The sequence below is a fragment of the Pocillopora damicornis genome, chromosome 10 (genome assembly GCF_964200805.1).
Source record: "Pocillopora damicornis chromosome 10, jaPocDami1.2, whole genome shotgun sequence".
In the NCBI taxonomy this organism is placed as follows: Eukaryota; Metazoa; Cnidaria; class Anthozoa; order Scleractinia; family Pocilloporidae; genus Pocillopora; species Pocillopora damicornis.
Genome location: NC_142679.1, coordinates 17,522,604 through 17,540,894, shown reverse-complemented (window position 1 = coordinate 17,540,894; position 18,291 = coordinate 17,522,604). Strand labels below are relative to the sequence as shown.

The 18,291-nt window shown below is 37.9% G+C and overlaps 3 protein-coding genes across 4 annotated transcripts; 1 reads left to right on the top strand and 2 right to left on the bottom strand.

Moving 5' to 3' along the window:
• Positions 1–250: 250 nt before the first annotated feature.
• On the bottom strand, positions 251–13,711 carry LOC113678564 (dermatopontin). 2 transcript variants are annotated; one of them, XM_089185971.1, is made up of 6 exons: positions 10,450–10,576; positions 9,015–9,185; positions 8,437–8,661; positions 7,800–7,970; positions 2,316–2,502; positions 251–2,010 (listed from the first exon to the last, which is right to left on the bottom strand). In XM_089185971.1, exons 2-6 carry the CDS (start codon positions 9,166–9,168, stop codon positions 1,950–1,952), a joined length of 798 nt encoding a protein of 265 aa, XP_089042097.1. In that variant the 5' UTR covers positions 9,169–9,185; positions 10,450–10,576; the 3' UTR covers positions 251–1,949. The 2 variants fall into 2 exon arrangements, 1 of the variants encoding a protein (XP_089042097.1); XR_016180677.1 differs by lacking the exons at positions 251–2,010; positions 2,316–2,502; positions 7,800–7,970; positions 8,437–8,661 and adding an exon at positions 13,507–13,711 and having other exon boundaries at positions 8,774–9,185; positions 10,450–11,632.
• LOC149039179 (adenosine receptor A3-like) lies at positions 371–1,722 on the top strand. Its single transcript, XM_089185970.1, has one exon. The coding sequence runs from the start codon at positions 371–373 to the stop codon at positions 1,244–1,246; it is 876 nt and encodes a 291-aa protein (XP_089042096.1). The 3' UTR covers positions 1,247–1,722.
• LOC149039178 (uncharacterized) lies at positions 5,462–7,294 on the bottom strand. The gene is made up of 2 exons (XM_089184055.1): positions 6,735–7,294; positions 5,462–6,632 (listed from the first exon to the last, which is right to left on the bottom strand). Exons 1-2 carry the CDS (start codon positions 6,875–6,877, stop codon positions 5,462–5,464), a joined length of 1,314 nt encoding a protein of 437 aa, XP_089040181.1. The 5' UTR covers positions 6,878–7,294.
• Positions 13,712–18,291: the final 4,580 nt, after the last annotated feature.

Here is an 18,291-nt window from a genome sequence, read left to right as displayed (position 1 = left end):
CAAGCTGCCAGCTTTAGTAAAATAACTGAAATTTAAAATTTGTTTCAAAAGTCAGTTTATATGCCAAATGTCTGGTATATCACATCCCTAACTTAGAAAGTCTCGTTAATTATTACCTGTAATACGTAGAGTGCAAGCACTCACGCAATTTTGTGACGTCTAAAGAAAACATATGATGTTCACAACTGAATGCCTTACCTCATTGTGTATTAATTAACGGATTAATTAAGAAAGCGTTTCAACCATCTGGTTATGTGCTAAGATTATTTTATCTAGTTTGAGATCGGCAGGGAGACCGGCAGTTAACCGCGGAATTTTTCATACAAACGATCACTTGAAGTCCAGAAAATTATCTATAACTCAGTGAAGAATGATAAATATTGAAGTGCCATCCACTTCAGGGCTTATCGTGAACGTCGCCTTGAACGTCTTTTCTGCATTTACAGCGATCGTTTTCAATAGCATAACGATACAAGCTATAAAGAAAACTTCCTCTTTACCAAATCCTTTGAAAATATTACTGTTGAGTCTTGCTCTTTCTGATCTTGCTGTTGGTTTAGTCGCTCAACCATTGTGGATTGTAAACATTTTGAGGAAAAAGGATACCGAAGTGTTATGGATCATCCAATCTGCACTCGCCAACGCTTCGTTCCTAGGTATCATGGCCCTGAGCGTGGACCGATTTCTAGCAGTTCATCTTCATCTCAGATATCGGGAACTTGTGACTTACAAGCGCGTTCTTCGTCTGGCAATCTTAACATGGGTGTTGAGCGCTCTCCTTTCATCCATTTGTTATTTGGTCACTGAAAATTTGAACCCGTTTATGAACATCACAATCATCGTCTGGAGTCTTTGCCTAATTTTCTTGACTGTTATCAGCTGCAGACTTTACTTTGCAGTAAGAGTCCATACAAAGCAGATTCAAGCTTCACAGTTAAATCAAACAGCACTGAGTGATGAACTGGCAAATGCCTCTAGGCTGAGGAAATCCTCAGTAAGCTCATTTTATGTAAATTTTGTGTTTTCAGTTTGTTATTTGCCATTCTTTTGTAGTCTTATTACCGGGATTTTCTTCAAGAAGGCAGCCTTTACGAACAGCCAAATTTGGCAGGAACTGTTTCTTTTGTCTCGAACACTAATGTTTATAAATTCTTGCCTAAATCCTCTTATTTATTGCTGGAGAATGAGAGACATCCGACACGCTATCAAGGACATACTGAGAAATACATGTACATACAAAAGATAGAAGACTTAATTGCGGATAACCAAGGCAGAACATTGCAATTACTTACCAGTTCATCTAGATCTACATAAGATCTTCTTTAAGTTTTTCTTCTCTCTTTTTTTTTCCTAGTGCGAGCTCAAATAACTCTTTTACTTTGAAAAGGTCTCATTTTCATCTAATAATGAATGAAAAGTACAGAGAGAGCGGATTAAAAAGGCTCGAAGCACGACTCTTGATCGAGTGCGTGTGTAACGGAAAACTTTTTGTCATTGAGACAGGATATAATTTATAGTTGTTCTGATCAGAACAGTAAGTGTGGAAATGATAGATTGAACTGGTGAGAATTTAATGTCTATAACTTAAGTATGAACTGTAGTGTTTAGCCTCCATTGACGACTTTTTGTTAAGTTCTTTTAGTTACAACCACAAATGGATCTAAAAAAGCCTCGTTGATTGCAAATGATATTTAATAGAAATACTACGCTTGTGTTCTGTAACTCAAGGTCTACAACGGTATTTTCTCTGTGTTTTTCAAAATTACCACTCTATTCTTTAATGTAGTTTTCTAGATGTAATCAACTAAAAGTCAGGTTTTTCTGATCCACCGTGAGTGGATCAGAAAAACGTGACTTTTTGCAAGCTGTTTTGTTCACATGTAAAGTAATGATTCCTGAGCTTTTCATGATTCACTGGTGTGTTTACTGGACCGGCTTTCAATGGCCTACTAGTTCTTCTTAGACTTCTTGTATTTCAGTGTGCAACTTTTCACCTTCCAGCGGCGATAACTGAAGATGCAAAATAGTTTAAAACAGTAACATCAGACAACTAACACACTGGCATCAGACGCTGCGGTTTATAATTACTGGAAAACGGGTCATATTGCATTCCTCCCCCCCATGGTCTCTACCCCTCCTTTAAAATGCTCTTTCTTGTCTCAAGGGGCGTATATTGGAGAGATTTGAGTTTTTCAAGTCAAACGTCCGATGGGAATATTTTTTCCTTAGCATGATCGAAACTAACCCTCATTTGTCTTTCCCTATTTGAGCTTTCACTTAATTCTGTTTCAAATAGCTAAGAGCTTTTCACTTACTTGAAATGGAAATCACTTTTGATTCCTGACAAATAAAATCTTCTTTTGCTCCGAAACACCAAAATTCCGTAAGGGTCGTTCAAATACCCACTCCACTTGCATTTCTTTTTTGTGTAGTTTGGGTTATGAGAGCACTGGAATTTGAAGCGGCGGTCCTTGTAAATGTTATTGTAAATGCTGCTAATACCTTAAAAGTAAATGAGAAACGCATCAAGATTGTAATAACAGGTAAACAAAACGAACAAGAAATTAAATTGAAAGCGACCTTCGCAGCAATAAACAGTACTTAGGCAGCAACAAAAAGAACGCCTGAAAAAAATTCAGGCCTCATATCAAACTTATCCCATAGAAAACTGAACATTTGCTTAAATTGGTCCCAAGCCACCGTATTACTCACCTGACATGCGCAGAGCAATTAAATAAGCAAAGAGCGCCAATGTTAAAAATGGCGGCTAACAGAGTGAAGCGGGGGCATAAGACTCCGAAGAGATTTATTGACGAATTCGCAAAAGCTAAGACCAAGCAATGCAAGAAAATAAAAACTACGGATAAGAATATTTATCCTGTAGAGATAATATAGGTCGACAAAGCGAGAAAACATGGCAAAATTCATTTCAAAGGGTACTGCGAGAAATTTGACGAATGGAGGCCTTGCGATGAACATAATTTACCCGTAATGCGATTGGAACCGATGTCAAAACCAATCGATGATTCCTTCAGCGATCGCCAGCAAACTTTTTATGAACGCGTTTACAGGGAGATCAAGCGAAAGTTGTACTCCGGGCGCAGAGAGGATTCAAAAGTTCGTATTGAAATTCAAGTCGATGACGATGTTTTCTATAAAAGTCTTGGGAGGATTTCATCCAAAAAATATCAGAGGAATAAACTCATATATGAAATTCTTTCAAATGAAACTCTGGATTGTTATATCGGCACAAAGTGGAATGAGCGGATCATGAATGAAAACGGCGATTTTGCTTATGTTGCACCAGGGACTGTGAGATTTTGGTTGACAAAAAGAAACCCCATAGTGGAATTTAAATTAATTGGCGATAAATACGTGAGATCTGAAATCGAAGACGGGCATCGAGTCGTTTTTACATTTGTCCGTGGAGATGGCAACAGATGTGGATACAAAAATATGGTCCATCATTAATATATTTGATTTAGCACATGTTTATTGATTTTGATAGTTGATGTCAAAGAATTATTTTACTTGCATGTGAATTACCTTCATAAAATGTAAACATGTGGTTATAAATGACCCATATATTTCAGTCTGTGATTCTGTTGTAATCAATGCAGTAACATTTTTGAAAAAGACTCCTTGAATACTGTATTCAAGAAACATTTCACAGGCATAGCAAATTATTCTACACAACTTCTACTAACAGTTTTTGGGTAATACACTCCTTTAATACATTGATATATTATATCATTACTGATTGATTAAATCACATCTTGGCTTCCATTTACCATCTATTTTAACAAGATGTGCACAGAAAGTGGGAGCATCGCATTTGCTGCATTTTGCAGTACATGTTTTGATGGTATGGCCAGAAGTTGAACAGTTTCCACAGTTGTAGCTTTCCTTCACCCTTTCCAAACCAGCAGCTTCCAAAAGCTGTATTCTGTGTTTTTTCAAGAAAAGTTGCTTTAGAGCAGAAACCCCTCTATGATTAGATGATCGAAAGTAGTCCTTTGATACAGTGTTGTTGTACTTCTCCATACCTTGCTGAGTGTAATAAGCTAAATTTTGGTATAGCTTTAAAAATTCAGGTACATGAACATACAAAGAATGCATATATGGTGTTACATCTTTTGCTTGGTAAAGGTCTAAGAATTTTTGAAACCATTTTTTGATTTTGTCCTTGAGGCTAGAGATAGCATCATCTGTAGTGTAATTAAGTTTAAGATCACCTATAATATCTATGAAATTACCCCAAAGGGCTTGCAGCTTGTCCACATTATGAAACTCTGGTTATAGTAAGTGAAAATTAATATGTTGGAAAAGCAAGAGTTTTTCAGGTCTAGTAAGGTCTCTGTACTCCAACTTCTTGCTGTCCCTATTAATTTTCCATTCAAAATTAATTCCAAGTTCTTTTACAAATTTCTCATACCCAGCCATATGTCTATACTTATTTCGACAAAACCCATTTGAAAAAGTAGATACCTTGTCAATGGCATCTTTCCTGCGAAGTTCCCTGATCAGAAGTTCAATTAAATTATCAGATATTCTCAAAAATAAATGTAGTGTATCAATTATTACATGGTCAATAGGAATAAAATCAAATAATGGATTGGTTTTACAATTATATTGCTTAGATTTTGCATACTTACCTATTTCTTGTAAATCTCTTGCCCCAAGAGATTTGTCAGTTATAGACCACTTTTAACTGATGTCAAACCTTTCATTTCCTGGGCACTTACACCAAATACAAGAGAAATTTTGATTAGCAGCCCCTGAACCACAAACACAGGCTAGAAACTTCCAGTCTCCTCCCAAAAAATACTCAATGCTATACTTATGACTATTTACAGTAATTTCTTTTAAATTTGACACTTCATTATTTAGATCAGCAAGGCTTTCTTTAAGATTGTCATAGTTCTCTGTTGTCTTAATTATTGCTAGAACATAGTTCCCTTTTTCATTCATTGCTGCATCCTTTTCATTCAAAATTGTGTATGTGACATTTTCAAGTTTAAGCCTTTTCCCAATGTTGGTACCATCACCACTGAGCTTTACTTTAATAGTAGTAACCTTGTCCCTCTGCCTCCCCTGGTGTACTTCTCAGATTCCAATTGGCATTTAGTTTATCTAGGTGTTTGCATATTTTATATTTTGTGGGCATGTCTTTACACTTCATGGCCAACTCATGCCAAGCTTCATTAGATATATTCAATTTAGATCAGCAAGGCTTTCTTTAAGATTGTCATAGTTCTCTGTTGTCTTAATTATTGCTAGAACATAGTTCCCTTTTTCATTCATTGCTGCATCCTTTTCATTCAAAATTGTGTATGTGACATTTTCAAGTTTAAAAGTTCAAGTTTGGCATTTAGTTTATCTAGGTGTTTGCATATTTTATATTTTGTGGGCATGTCTTTACACTTCATGGCCAACTCATGCCAAGCTTCATTAGATATATTCAATTTAGATCAGCAAGGCTTTCTTTAAGATTGTCATAGTTCTCTGTTGTCTTAATTATTGCTAGAACATAGTTCCCTTTTTCATTCATTGCTGCATCCTTTTCATTCAAAATTGTGTATGTGACATTTTCAAGTTTAAGCCTTTTCCCAATGTTGGTACCATCACCACTGAGCTTTACTTTAATAGTAGTAACCTTGTCCAATACTCCATTTTTCTGCAGCCTTTTTATCTGTTCCTCAAGACTCCCCCTGAAAGAAATCTGTACTCCCTCTGCCTCCCCTGGTGTACTTCTCAGATTCCAATTGGCATTTAGTTTATCTAGGTGTTTGCATATTTTATATTTTGTGGGCATGTCTTTACACTTCATGGCCAACTCATGCCAAGCTTCATTAGATATATTCAATTTTTCCTTCAAGTAAACCCACATATTGATGTCATCACTATCATTGTCAGTCAGTTCTCTTGCCTCTGTTTCCAATAGTTGTAACTCTCCCTCTTCTACCAATGAAATAGTTTCATATTGTTGAGTGTCATTATTAAATACCTCAACCTTGGTAACAATAAAATTGTAGAGGCCTAAAAATGACAGTGCTGAGTGGCAGTCTTCTTTAAATCCTCGCCTTAATCTTGCCTGATGTTGTTTGGTATAATCAGTGAAACGTTTGCTTTTGTTTGGACCTCTTTGTCCCTTTTTTTGCATTCTTGCTGCTTTTTTCGCTAATCTTCTGAATTTTTGTTTGTATTGTTCTTTTCTGTTTTCCGAATCCCTTATAACATCTTCAAACTCCTGCTCAATTTTTAATCTCTTTGCCTGCTCTGCGGCTAAATCCAGTTCAGCTTTCCTTTTCTGCCCACGAAGCTGTTGGTTTTCCTCAATCAATGAGTTGTTTTCAAGCTCATGATAGAAAATTTTGAAGGAGTGGTTTTTTGCCTTCCATGCATCAATAAGCTTCTTTATACTTTTCCCCCCACTTTTTGACGCTTTCTTGAACGCTGAATGGAGGAGAGAAATCTTTTTCCTGAAGACGTTGAGAATTCTGGAATTTATAACAACTCCGCGAATCTCAGATTCCCTCAATATTTTTTCCACGATTCCCACAATCACAGAATCAGCACTTTCGTCGTTCGGCTCTTGATCAGACTTCTTCGACAGGGAATATATGAGATAGCTGATAAAAAAAAAATCAGTTCGGTGAAAAAAAATTGAAAAAAATTAAAAAGAAAAAAGAAACAGGTTGGAATACACTTCGATAAACGCAATTTTTACTTACTTGTTTATTTCGTAAGTAAACCAAGGCAGTTTTTCCCCTTTTGGACCATTTGTTTCTTCGCCGAAATCGTTTTGTGCATCTACCGCCACCGCGAGAAGAGCCAGCGAAGAAAAAATCACCAGTGCGTAAACTTCGAGTCCCATTTCCCGAACCCAAACAATATCCAAACCTCATGTATTATACATCAAATTGCGCCAAATTTATTGTTTTTTTCGTATTTCGCGGTAATGACCAGTTTTAGGCATGCGCTTTAGAGTTATAGTCCCAGACTCCATGGCCACTGCTTGCATGTGGCGTGAACCCCTCTTCGACATATCTGAATCGCTAACCATAAGTCTCAAAAACCCGAACGAAATATTTTAATGATTTCCTTCAAATACAGTGGTATAGAAAGCTTATGTACGTTAGTTTTAGAAACTGAAGGTAAGAAAGATAGCAATTCAAATGAAATACACGAAAAAGAGGAAAATGTTCGAAAAGTAGCGTGTTTTTGACTGACCTCAGACTGCGTGACATGTCACGAAAATCTACAGAGGCAGATGTTAAACGTAAGTTTGATATGTACGGAATTTAAACCCATGACCTGTGCGATACTAGTGCAGTGCTCTACCAACTGAGCTAACAGTTATGTAGGTTCTTAATAAACTCATGAAGTGATGAATCAATCATTGTAAATATATTAAAATCATGTATATGAACTGCGGTTTTGAGAAATGAAATTAAAGGCGATCCTGGTCAGACAAACTGGTAGTGCTTTGTTTGGGAACAGATCGTGACTGGGCATCGAAGTGGGATTTAGCGGCGAGTAATATTGAAAACGAAAATGAAGGGATTCATCAGTAAAACTGAGACAAAAAGCATTTGTATTTCCCTTTATGACCATATAATCACCTCAGCATACTTATTTAATGCGACGATCGGAGACAATTTTGTACTCTGATTGGTTGAGAACGTGGCGGGAGTTTTCTGGACCAATCAGAGAGTTTCGTAAGGGCAGAACCATGGCAAAGTGTGACTGCTTTCACCACTCTGAAAATTGCGCTTGAACTAAAAATTCTCTCGTACCCGTTATGAAACCATTGTAAGGACACTCATACTCAAAAGATACTTGAAAAGAAGTGACATAACTCGGCCACTCTGTGATCTTGCACGCTCTATTGTCCCTGCACTCAAATGCCCAAAGTCTATCACCACTTGCTGGATTGTACGAGGCTGTGATCACACTGATGTACTTTCCTGGAAAATGTATTTAAATGATCCGAATGTTGTGACTGAATGAAGCAGGTATTATTTGTCAGGTGATGGATACCGCCGTGATTTAATTAAACATGACTCCGATTTTAACCCTTAAACTCCCATGAATGACCAAGACAGAATTTCTCCTTACAAAGTGCTTCCAATATCAAGTACACAAGTAATGAAAATAAAGAAAATTATCATTTAAGTGATTATTCGTTGATCCAATACAAAATTCTCCGAACTAACATCATAAGAATTGTATGTTAGACAGTAAGGAGAAGTACTGATAAGATCTTGGGAGCGAAAGGGTTAAGGGATCGATTTCAGAGTGAGTGTCAGTAGGGGCTGAAAGTTTGATTCCTCAACTGAAATAAAGTAATCATTTATTGAGTCGGTGTAAGAAATAAGGGAATCTGGTTTGATTTCTCGCAAAAAGAAAAGAAAGAGGTATGTTTAATATTACCTGGCGGGCAAACGAACTGAAGTGGTCCATAACCATTGTTGTTGTTGTTATTGTTATTGTTGTTATTGTTATTGTTGTTATTGTTATTGTTGTTATTGTTATTGTTGTTATTGTTGTTATTGTTGTTGTTATTGTTGTTACAAACCACACGTTTTACCAATCCCCAATTTTTGCTATTGTTGTTGTTGTTATTGTTGTTGTTGTTGTTGTTATTGTTGTTATTATAGTGAGGCGTGAGTGGTCCAGTGGTCTGAGCGCTGGACTCTGGGTCGGACGGCCCGGGTTCGAGTCCTGGCCGGAGCACTACGTTGTGGCCTTAAGCAAGCCGCTTCACTCACCTTGCTTCGTCTTCTCGGATAAGACGTTAAGCCGGAGGTCCCGTCTCCTGCAGGGTTTGGGGTAGGAGACGTTAATTTCCCACGCACGAGATTACTGTGTGATGGATGTCCTCCCCTGGGTTGGGTTGGGTGGATTTAAGAGGGGTAGTGCCCCGTATGGGACTCCATGTCCCGCTGCACTAACCCATTTGGCGTCCGTCTATCCGTAGACGTACCCAATAAAGTTGTTATAAAGTTTATTGTTGTTGTTGTTGTTATTGTTGTTGTTGTTGTTGTTGCAAACTATCCGCTTGAATTTTGATTTGCCTTCGTCTTTAGCTGATGTCTCTGCAGAAGCCAGCAGGATCGATAGGAATCCAGCCACGACGAGAACGAAGGAAATAGAACGAGCCATGACAGCAACCGGCTAATCTGCATGAAAATCGCGATATGTTTTAGTTAATATAGTTGATTCGTTTAAATTATGTGAACATAAAGTGTTCAAAGAGCCAAGCAGTGCTTGAAATAACGATGCCAATGTAGAAAGACGAAAGGAATAAAAAGGATCGGAAAAGGCGCTGAAGGTGAGAGCACATTTTAAGGACAATGACCCCTTTAGTGTGCCTTCCTACAGGATCTCTTGTATTTCTTTTTCATCCTCGGCCCATGAGGCCTGCTAATCTTTGTCATATGAATAAAGGGGTAAGTTTCTAAAGAAACTGTGGTGCTGCGTCGGTGGGAGAGTATAGCAGGTAATTTAGTGTTAACAACTGGGTTGAAAACGTAAATTAGCCACCGTAAAGGGTAAAAAAGCTGACGTTTCGAGCGTTAGCCCTTCGTCATATATTGACAATCTGTTTTTGAATTAGGCAAACACCTGTCAGGTGCTTATCACAACTTATTAGCTGTAACAAATTGATTAAAAAAGTGTCTCATTCCACAAATTCTAAGATCACTTAAGGCGCTGCTTCCGATTTTTTAAATTAGCATATTGCGTCATCTTAGCTTTCTAAATACCTTCGTTGTTGCATATATCGCTCTTTAATTGGTTTATAGAACTCAATTTTTTATTTCTGTTTCAACACACGTATTTCTTGTTAGTAGAGTTATTTTTCAGCTCTCCTAATTTGTCTCGTCAACTCTACACCCGTACGAATCAGAAAAATTGAATAATGACTAGCTTCATTGAAAACCGCGTAAAATGCATACGGTTTTAGATGTTATAACATAATTCGTTTAGTTCGATTCTTGTAAGCGTCCTACGAGCAGTATGGTTCATTTATGGCCTAATGTTTTCCTGTTTCTGCCGCGTAGAGCAGAAGCGCGGAGTATACCTCGTTCTCCCAGATGCTATACTCAAATGATCCCGTAGCACTTTCTCAAATTCCTTGGCAATTTTTCTGTGTCTATTTACACCCCAGACTGGGGGAAAAGCACCTGCCAATCTTAACTCTAATGGTTTTCAAAGTGTTGCTTAGCCACCAGGGTGCCTGTCTTTCATCATACCCAGTCCAGTGAGAACTGACTTGATTGTTTTTAGTGCAGCATCGGTAGAGGACACGGTGGCTTAAGTCACTTACCACAGTGCAGGGATTCTGGGTCATTTGGGACAAATTTAATTCGTTTGCACCCAATGCTTAGCTCCATGTTCTCAGATAGATGCCGGAAGGGATTTTAAAAACCCGTTTTTACGTACCTTTGCAAAAGCAGCTGTTAAACTGAAAACCTCTGCAGTCAAAAAAAGAATACTTCTGAACTTGACCACGAAATTATCTAACTTAATTTCATTATTTCCAATTTTGGATTTTATTGTCATATGCAAATTACACGCATTCTCTGAAGGTACACATTATGTTATGGGTAAACAAGGCAGGGGCTTTCAGTTCATTGAAACAAGTTTGCGAAAGTTTCTGGAGACCACCTTCCATGGTAAAGTAACCATTTGTTTAAACAAATGAAAAAAAAGAAATATACGAACGGATGTTCTATTAACAAACAAAGAAAGGAATACCTATTAAGAAGTTATTGAATAGGAAGCCACGCGAGATGTTGGGAGATCACGAGATTCATTAGCCGGAGGCAAGAAAAATAACGGGAAAAAAAAAACGAGAAGAAGAAAAAGGAGAGAGAAATCCGTCTGGCGGCGGTGGGTAATGAAACCTCTCTGTTAAAAACCATACCTTACATAATCTGAAATTAAGTGCGCCCATTCGCTGATATATTTCAGATCTCGTTTATGAACTAATAATCTGGGTTAGCTTTGTTGTAATATTTTGAGTGTAAATTCTCTCTTTTTTCTCATGTTTTGTGTTTACTTCTCTAGGATATTGATATTTCCTGGTTTTAATCCTCTTTCAAGAGATTTAAGAGGTTTTAAATTTATCAAAATCATTCTGAGGATGATGATAAAATTGATGTAATTTTTATTCGCTTGTCTGTCATCGTCATCTATTAATTGTCACCAATCTTTTTCATAGAGTTTTTTCCGTTTATTATTGTCGAGTACAGAAATTTATTGATATTTAAAATGATAAACAAGAAATTTTTAAGCGTTTTCACATTCATCAATTAACTCGGGATCAATTGTCGTCGGAGCAACAGCGACAGGAGCACTCGTTGTCGGTGGCTGCGTCGGCGGCTGTGTCGGTGGCTGTGTTGTGGTCGGCGGCTGTGTCGGTGGCTGTGTTGTGATAGGCGCCTTTGTTGTCGGAGCCTGAGTGACCGGAGCTGGAGTTTTAGGATTGGTGGGAATTCTTATTCTAATGGGCGGTATTCTAAATCTTGGTGCCCGGAACCTGCCCCATCCATCAGTAGAACTGATCAGCACCCCAAGAACTGCAACAGTCGTGTAGACAATCAAAAACCTGCACATCGTCACCCTAAGAAAAAGATCACATTATTGATTTGTACGTAGTGATAATAACTTTGAAAAAGGATTTAAGCAAAATGGAACACCAAAAGTATGTACGGCTGAGCCGTTCAAAATTCGATTGCTACTAATAGTTTATATTAGTCATGTGAACAAAGAAACTTTGAAAGAAATAAAGCGATTAACATTGAAAAAAGAAACTCTCTGAATGCATATTTGTTAGGGTATAGCAGATCAGTGTTAGTAGTTTAGTGAATTTAGCAATTTTACGATGTCATATATATTTCTGAGGCCCAGAGAATAAATGTAAAATGCTCACACACGATCTTGTTTATTGAATTTTTGAGAAATTAAATCTGCAAAATAAGAAACCAGTCATTATTCAGTGGGGGTGGGGGGGGGGGGAAGGGGGAAAGGGGGAAAGGGAAGGGGGAGGAGGGAAGTGGGGGAGAAGGCGGGAACTAAAGAAATTGACGGCCAGTTAACTGCCAGTGAGGGACTATCAAAAGAATATTACAGAGCCTTACTGGGTCGTTGGGGAATCAGTTAAATTTCATTGTGGAACAATCCAATTCCTGCGACCTCTCCTTCTCCCTTTACCCCCACCCCCACAGTCAATGAATACTGACCGGTCCTCGATGATCAAAGAGAGAGAGAGAGAGAGAGAGAGAGAGAGAGAGAGAGAGAGAGAGAGAGAGAGAGAGAGAGAGAGAGAGAGAGAGAGAGAGAGAGCCAACTTCAAACTGGAACAATCCGATAAACACAAATGTAGGGAAATACGCAAAATGTCCGCTTTTGGATAAAAAAATAACGTAACAGCCCCAACGTTGTCACCTGATGCAACGATGAATAGTAGTTTTTTTGAAGTCTTGTTTCGAGATGGAGGTGAAAATGTGGTATACATCCACAACAGATATTTAACATGCATGTGTCCAGTACCATCAGTAAACGAGATTATCCCGTATTAAATGATCTACTTCAGTTGCTAAATACATGATATCAACACTATTGGCAAACGGCTTACTGAGTACATCTTAATGACATAATCTGACTTGAATTGCTTCTAGAAATTTTACTTTCTGGGGCGTAAACTTACGTCCTTATTTCAACAAACATGCCGCTTCGGCATGTATTTCAATTGACATATAAAAATATGTGGTCTGTTGGTTTTTTTTAGAAATTAGAAACCCAGTTTCATTAAAATTTGCAGCAAACTGAGAAATAGACAAAGTATTAATTAGCATCACATTGAAATCAATTTCCACAGTCACATAGCTGGTGTCGTTACAGGGATTTATGATCCATTGCCATGGGCATTATTGATCTTTTTATTAACTACAGTTACTGACAACATTTAAGACGCTGCACACTTTTTTCTTCAACACTCGTTTTCATCAGACCTTTGGCAAATTCAAAGAAATTCTCTAGAGAAGATTTTTGCAAGAATTATTCCATTTCAATTAAAGCTGCATCGAAAGAAAATAATTTGTTATAATCGCTAGTAACGTAGATAAATGGGGGGAAGCCTTTTCTTAAATTCTCATAATTAGCCCAAATCGCTGTTAATGAAATGTTACTGTGAACCGTTGCATTGACACCAGCCCTGAAATTTCACAAAAATTCAGAATCACAGGAAAATGTGAACGCAACAAGTAGTTAAGAATAACGGTACACTTTTATTTTAAGAGGTCATTGAGCAAAACGTGTCCATGAAATGAATGGAAAATAACGCAGGATACACGTTAAAAAGTAAGACATGACTTGTCAACTAAGTTTGCGAACGGCCTTTCTTTTTCGGTTGTGGATTTAAACTACACATAATAGTTAAAAATTATAAGTTAACTGAATAAAGTTTTATTTGTGTCCAATAGATTTTAAACTTACCCCAGTTACGATCTAATGAAATCTCCAAATATCTTGACGGATTCTTTACAGCGAGGCAGAGACAAGCTATCCGACTAAACTGACTTGATAGACAAAGTAAAAACAGAGTTTCTCAATTGAGATCATAGATCGTAAATATTACTCAAACGTAAATTTTAAACACAGCTGCGAATACGTAAATCACAATTTCAATACCATTTTAACGAAAACACACGATTAACAAAGATAGAAATATTATGAATATTTATTCAATTACGATATTGAAGGGATCTTAACTTCTCCCCTAATAAGCAGACAAACACAGCTTGAACAGTTTATTCAGTTATGTAAACAAAAATATCAATTAGTTATATTTGAATCACGTAACGTCAGAATTATTGGAAAAAATTCACGCATTGGAAGGACTTATTTTGCCTTTCGTAGACCTTGAAAAGCAATGTTATATTTTTTCTTAGAGGCTTACGTGGATTGTAACCATGTAGGTATCTTTTCGTGTCATCTAGGCAGTCATTTGCCGGTAACATTAATTCTGTTTACAGAGAAATCACTTAACATATCAGTGATATTTCAATTATATTACATAGAATGAGTTTAAACGTTTTCTCAAACTACAGAGGACACACGTTTTATTTTTTTGAACTAATTATAACCTTTCAATCCTCCTTCTATCAAGTTTCGTTATCGTCTGGAAATATAACATAATATTTGCAATTTTGGAAATCTTTCATGTGTTTTGTAAGCGGCACTGCTTTTGATTCTCGTTCTTTCGATTTCTTTTGTTTCATTTTTAATGCGCACGCGCGAAAGAATCAGCAGTTATTATTGATCTATTGAGGTGTCGTGACGTAGTTCTTGGTGTTGTCTTCAAAATTCAAATTGGTCTTTTTAGTTGTTTTGGGTTACTGAATTATTTGCATTACTGAGTTGATTTGTGAAACTTTTAAAATTTTATCTTATATTTTAGCAACTTTACGTAAATTCTGTTGAAAAGGTTCCGAAGCAAATCGAAGCAAGCTTGTAGCAAAAGTTGGTTCACGAAAAATCAATGAAATCATTGAGCAGAGAAGATGAAATATGAGTGAAATGATAAAGAATAATTTAATGATTAGTGAAAGCGATGGACATGTTAAAATTAATTATCTCGATAGTCATGATATGCAGTTCACTGAAGTGAACAAAGAAATGATTGACATGTAATCATTAAACATTTAGTCTAATGGAAAACTAGAACTGCTGAATGGAAACATTTTGCCCCTTGAGTCTTTCATTCACAAAAAAGAAATTGTCCTTTTCTTGTAAAAAGAAGAAAAAGCTCTTGACCAGTAAAAGATGAGGTATTTCGAAACTTAGCACCTACCGGCAAGGAACCAATTTTCCACAAGTATTTTGCGATTTCTGTTAAATAAATGTTGCTCAGAAACGATCGCGAGTGGTTGGCGATCCTTCGGGAAAGAGGACTAGACTGCTAATCGTCCTTAATAATTTGTGACCGAGATTTTGAGCATAGAACTCAACGAGTCCGCTTGCAAGTTCTCAAAGGTATCCGATGAGTTTCCGGCCAAGGTGAAAACCTGCATAATAGCAACCATTAACTACTTTCGTATTTTAAGTGTAAAATGACGGCATAAAGTCTTGATACTAAAAAACTGAATGCTACTTTGGGTCTAGTGCTCTTAATTAAAAGGCTTAAACTTCACATTGTCTTGTTAACGAAAAAATACCTAGATAGTTCAGTACCACCTTATCTAAATAATTATTTTTATTTTAATGCCTCTGTAAACACAGTTTCGACTAGACGCTGTAACGACATTCGTATCCGAAAGTAAACCAAGAGGCTGCCAAGAGATCTTATTTTGGTTTTTTACCATAAAATATACCTAATGACCCCATAAAGCTCTGTAATATTATTATAATTTCCCCCCTCTTTTTGTTGGCAATTACAAAAAAGTATTCCTCGCTTGAAAAAGGAAAAACTTCTTGCAGCCTCCACGGGATTTCAGGGAAGAAGGCGAACGCACGCACACGGCACGTTATAACACGCTCGCACGTTAAGGGCATGACACGCTTACCGTGTAGATATGCGCGTAAAAACAATTGTTTGGGGCGACCCTAAAAGCCGGAACGGTGGAATGGCGGAATGGCGGAAAATGACCCCAAATCCTAAAACACGGAACGGCGGAAAATGACCCCAAATCCTAAAGCACGGAACGGCGGAAAATGACCCCAAATCCTAAAGCACGGAACGGCGGAAAATGACCCCAAATCCTAAAGCACGGAACGGCGGAAAATGACCCCAAATCCTAAAGCACGGAACGGCGGAAAATGACCCCAAATCCTAAAACACGGAACGGCGGAAAATGACCCCAAATCCTAAAACACGGAACGGATGTCTGGGCATGTTGCACAAATTTTGTACAAAGACACCAAGCGCTTGGCTCATTTATCCCCACAACGATAACGCGCGTGACTAAAATTAAGTGTTATTAATTTTTTTTCTTTTACTGAGTGGTATAAATGATAATGAACCATTATGAATGAAAGATAGCTGCGTTTTCGCGTTGTAACCCTGTTTAGTTACCTTTTGTTATGCAAAATTTGCCATGAGTTTTAGTCGCGGCATAAAAAGTCGCACAGCATGTGAAAACCAACTCGACATACCACATTACAATAAACAATTATAACTTTGATACGTTTCCTGGTCACGTCTGTATTGATTTATTGAAACAATAATATCTCATATGCTTGTCAATGTGAGAACATCACAGGAACGTTTTCAGGCTTCTCAAAATATGACAACGTTCAGCCCTAGCTCCAAACTTAGACTAGCGTGAGAGCAAGCCCTCGTTACGAGCCCTTCAATACGAGCGTTTTTTCATCCACGAATAAGTTTTGAGACTTGAGTAACACTAGTTGAAGAGAGGTTTGCAGGGTGTCACGCGCGTGGGAATTTCTCATGGCGTGAAAAGACAAAAGAAAGTTAGCAGAAGGAAGCCGTCAAGAAGAATTTGAAGAATTTCTTCGCGACCAGGTGTCCAAAACACCACCATCCTATTGTGAAATTTACGGCTTACATATCAGCAGAAGAAATAAACTTTCTGGCCAAAAAAAGGCTATTTCACTAATTCTTCTAATTTTCTGCCGAAGGGAGCGAAGTCGAAAAACAAATATTCAAGCATCATTGCACACGGTTCCATGCACACAGCTTGAAACCTAACGATATGTTCACTTCGAATCCCATGGAGTATTTTTGCCTCTTTGAGGAAAAGACGCTTTTCTTTCTTGTCCTCACCTAACAGTTTTTTGATAACGACCTTCTCAGAATTGTTTCTCGCCACAAAAACCAAACCATAGGATCCTCGACCTATAGCCTCTTCTTTGTCTCGCAACTGCTTCCACTCGAATAATGGTAAACCATGACAATCCAAAGATCCGTCTGAATTACACTTCCCTTTCAGAAAGGGCAATTTAAACGCCATATAGTTGACGATTTGCAATTTGTTGAGGAACAGAAGAAATCCGCTTAACGAATTGGTGAAATAGCCTCTTTTTTGTCCAGAAAGTTAATTTCTTCCGCTGATATGTAAGCCGTAAATTTCACAGTAGGATGGTGGTGTTTTGGTGCTGTGCGACTTTTTATGCCGCGACTAAAACTCATGGCAAATTTTGCATAACAAAAGGTAACTAAACAGGTTTACAACGTGAAAACGCAGCTATCTTTCATGCATAATGGTTCATTATTATTTATACCACTCAGTAAAAGAAAAAAATTAATAACACTTAATTTTAGTCACGCGCGTTATCGTCGCGGGGATAAATGAACCAAGCGCTTGGTGTCTTTGTACAAAATTTTTGCAACATGCCCTGACATCCGTTCCGTGTTTTAGGATTTGGGGTCATTTTCCGCCGTTCGATGTTTTAGGATCTGAGGTCATTTTCCCCCGTTCCGTGCTTTAGGATTTGGGGTCATTTTCCGCCGTTCCGTGTTTTAGGATTTGGGGTCATTTTCCGCCGTTCCGTGTTTTAGGATTTGGGGTCATTTTCCGCCATTCCGCCATTCCGCCATTCCGCCATTCCGCCATTCCACCATTCCACCATTCCACCGTTCCGCCGTTCCGCCGTTCCACCGTTCCACCGTTCCGGCTTTTAGGGTCGCCCTTGATTTTGGAAAGCGTGTTTGTAGCCATTCTTCATATCTGGCTAACACCGTAGAACTTTGTTTCTAGAACACGCTAGATTCTTTGTTTTGCTTTCACACGCTCAGTTCCTTTATTTCCCTAACACGCTAGCTTATCTTGGACAACCCAGCTTACTTTGTTACTTGTGTTTATCAGCTGCTTAATTGTGAGAATGGTACGGTGTTTGTGAGGTATACTACTTACAGAATGTAAATGAAAACGAAGAAGATCTTTTGTCCTTTTCGAGAGTTGTAATAAAAAAGGAAACATTTACGGCAAATAACGGCTCTTTCCCTCAGGATTTTCACAAGGAATTCAGTGAGAACGACTTGTTCACAAGGTCCAGAGGAGCTCAGTTTGAACACATGAATTACCTTTTTAAAACTTAATTCTTATCTTGTAAAATATAAACCCTTATCGCTTCGCGCAGTTAATATGCCCAGTACCGAATCTTTGTGACTCCTTTAGCGACTGTTACAGTTTTGGCTCCATGTCTCCTGATCGACGCGGTCGCTGTTCGTCACTCGATGCAAATCGGCATTTTTAAAATAAATAACCGCCAGTTAGCCGGCGCAAAACGAAGTTTTCCGAGCAGAAGCCGCGTATTATT

Excerpts from the sequence above, each read along its gene's own strand:
- LOC149039178 (XM_089184055.1), bottom strand. The coding sequence starts at position 6,877 with ATGGGACTCGAAGTTTACGCACTGGTGATTTTTTCTTCGCTGGCTCTT. Across the intron at positions 6,633-6,734 it reads TTTACTTACGAAATAAACAA|CTATCTCATATATTCCCTGT; the intron begins GTAAGTAAAAAT and ends TTTTTTTATCAG.
- LOC113678564 (XM_089185971.1), bottom strand. The coding sequence starts at position 9,168 with ATGGCTCGTTCTATTTCCTTCGTTCTCGTCGTGGCTGGATTCCTATCG. Across the intron at positions 8,662-9,014 it reads CAATAACAACAACAACAACA|ATAATAACAACAATAACAAC; the intron begins ATAAACTTTATA and ends TCACGCCTCACT. Across the intron at positions 2,011-2,315 it reads AAAAGTGATTTCCATTTCAA|TTATCGCCGCTGGAAGGTGA; the intron begins GTAAGTGAAAAG and ends TTGCATCTTCAG.
- LOC149039179 (XM_089185970.1), top strand. The coding sequence starts at position 371 with ATGATAAATATTGAAGTGCCATCCACTTCAGGGCTTATCGTGAACGTC.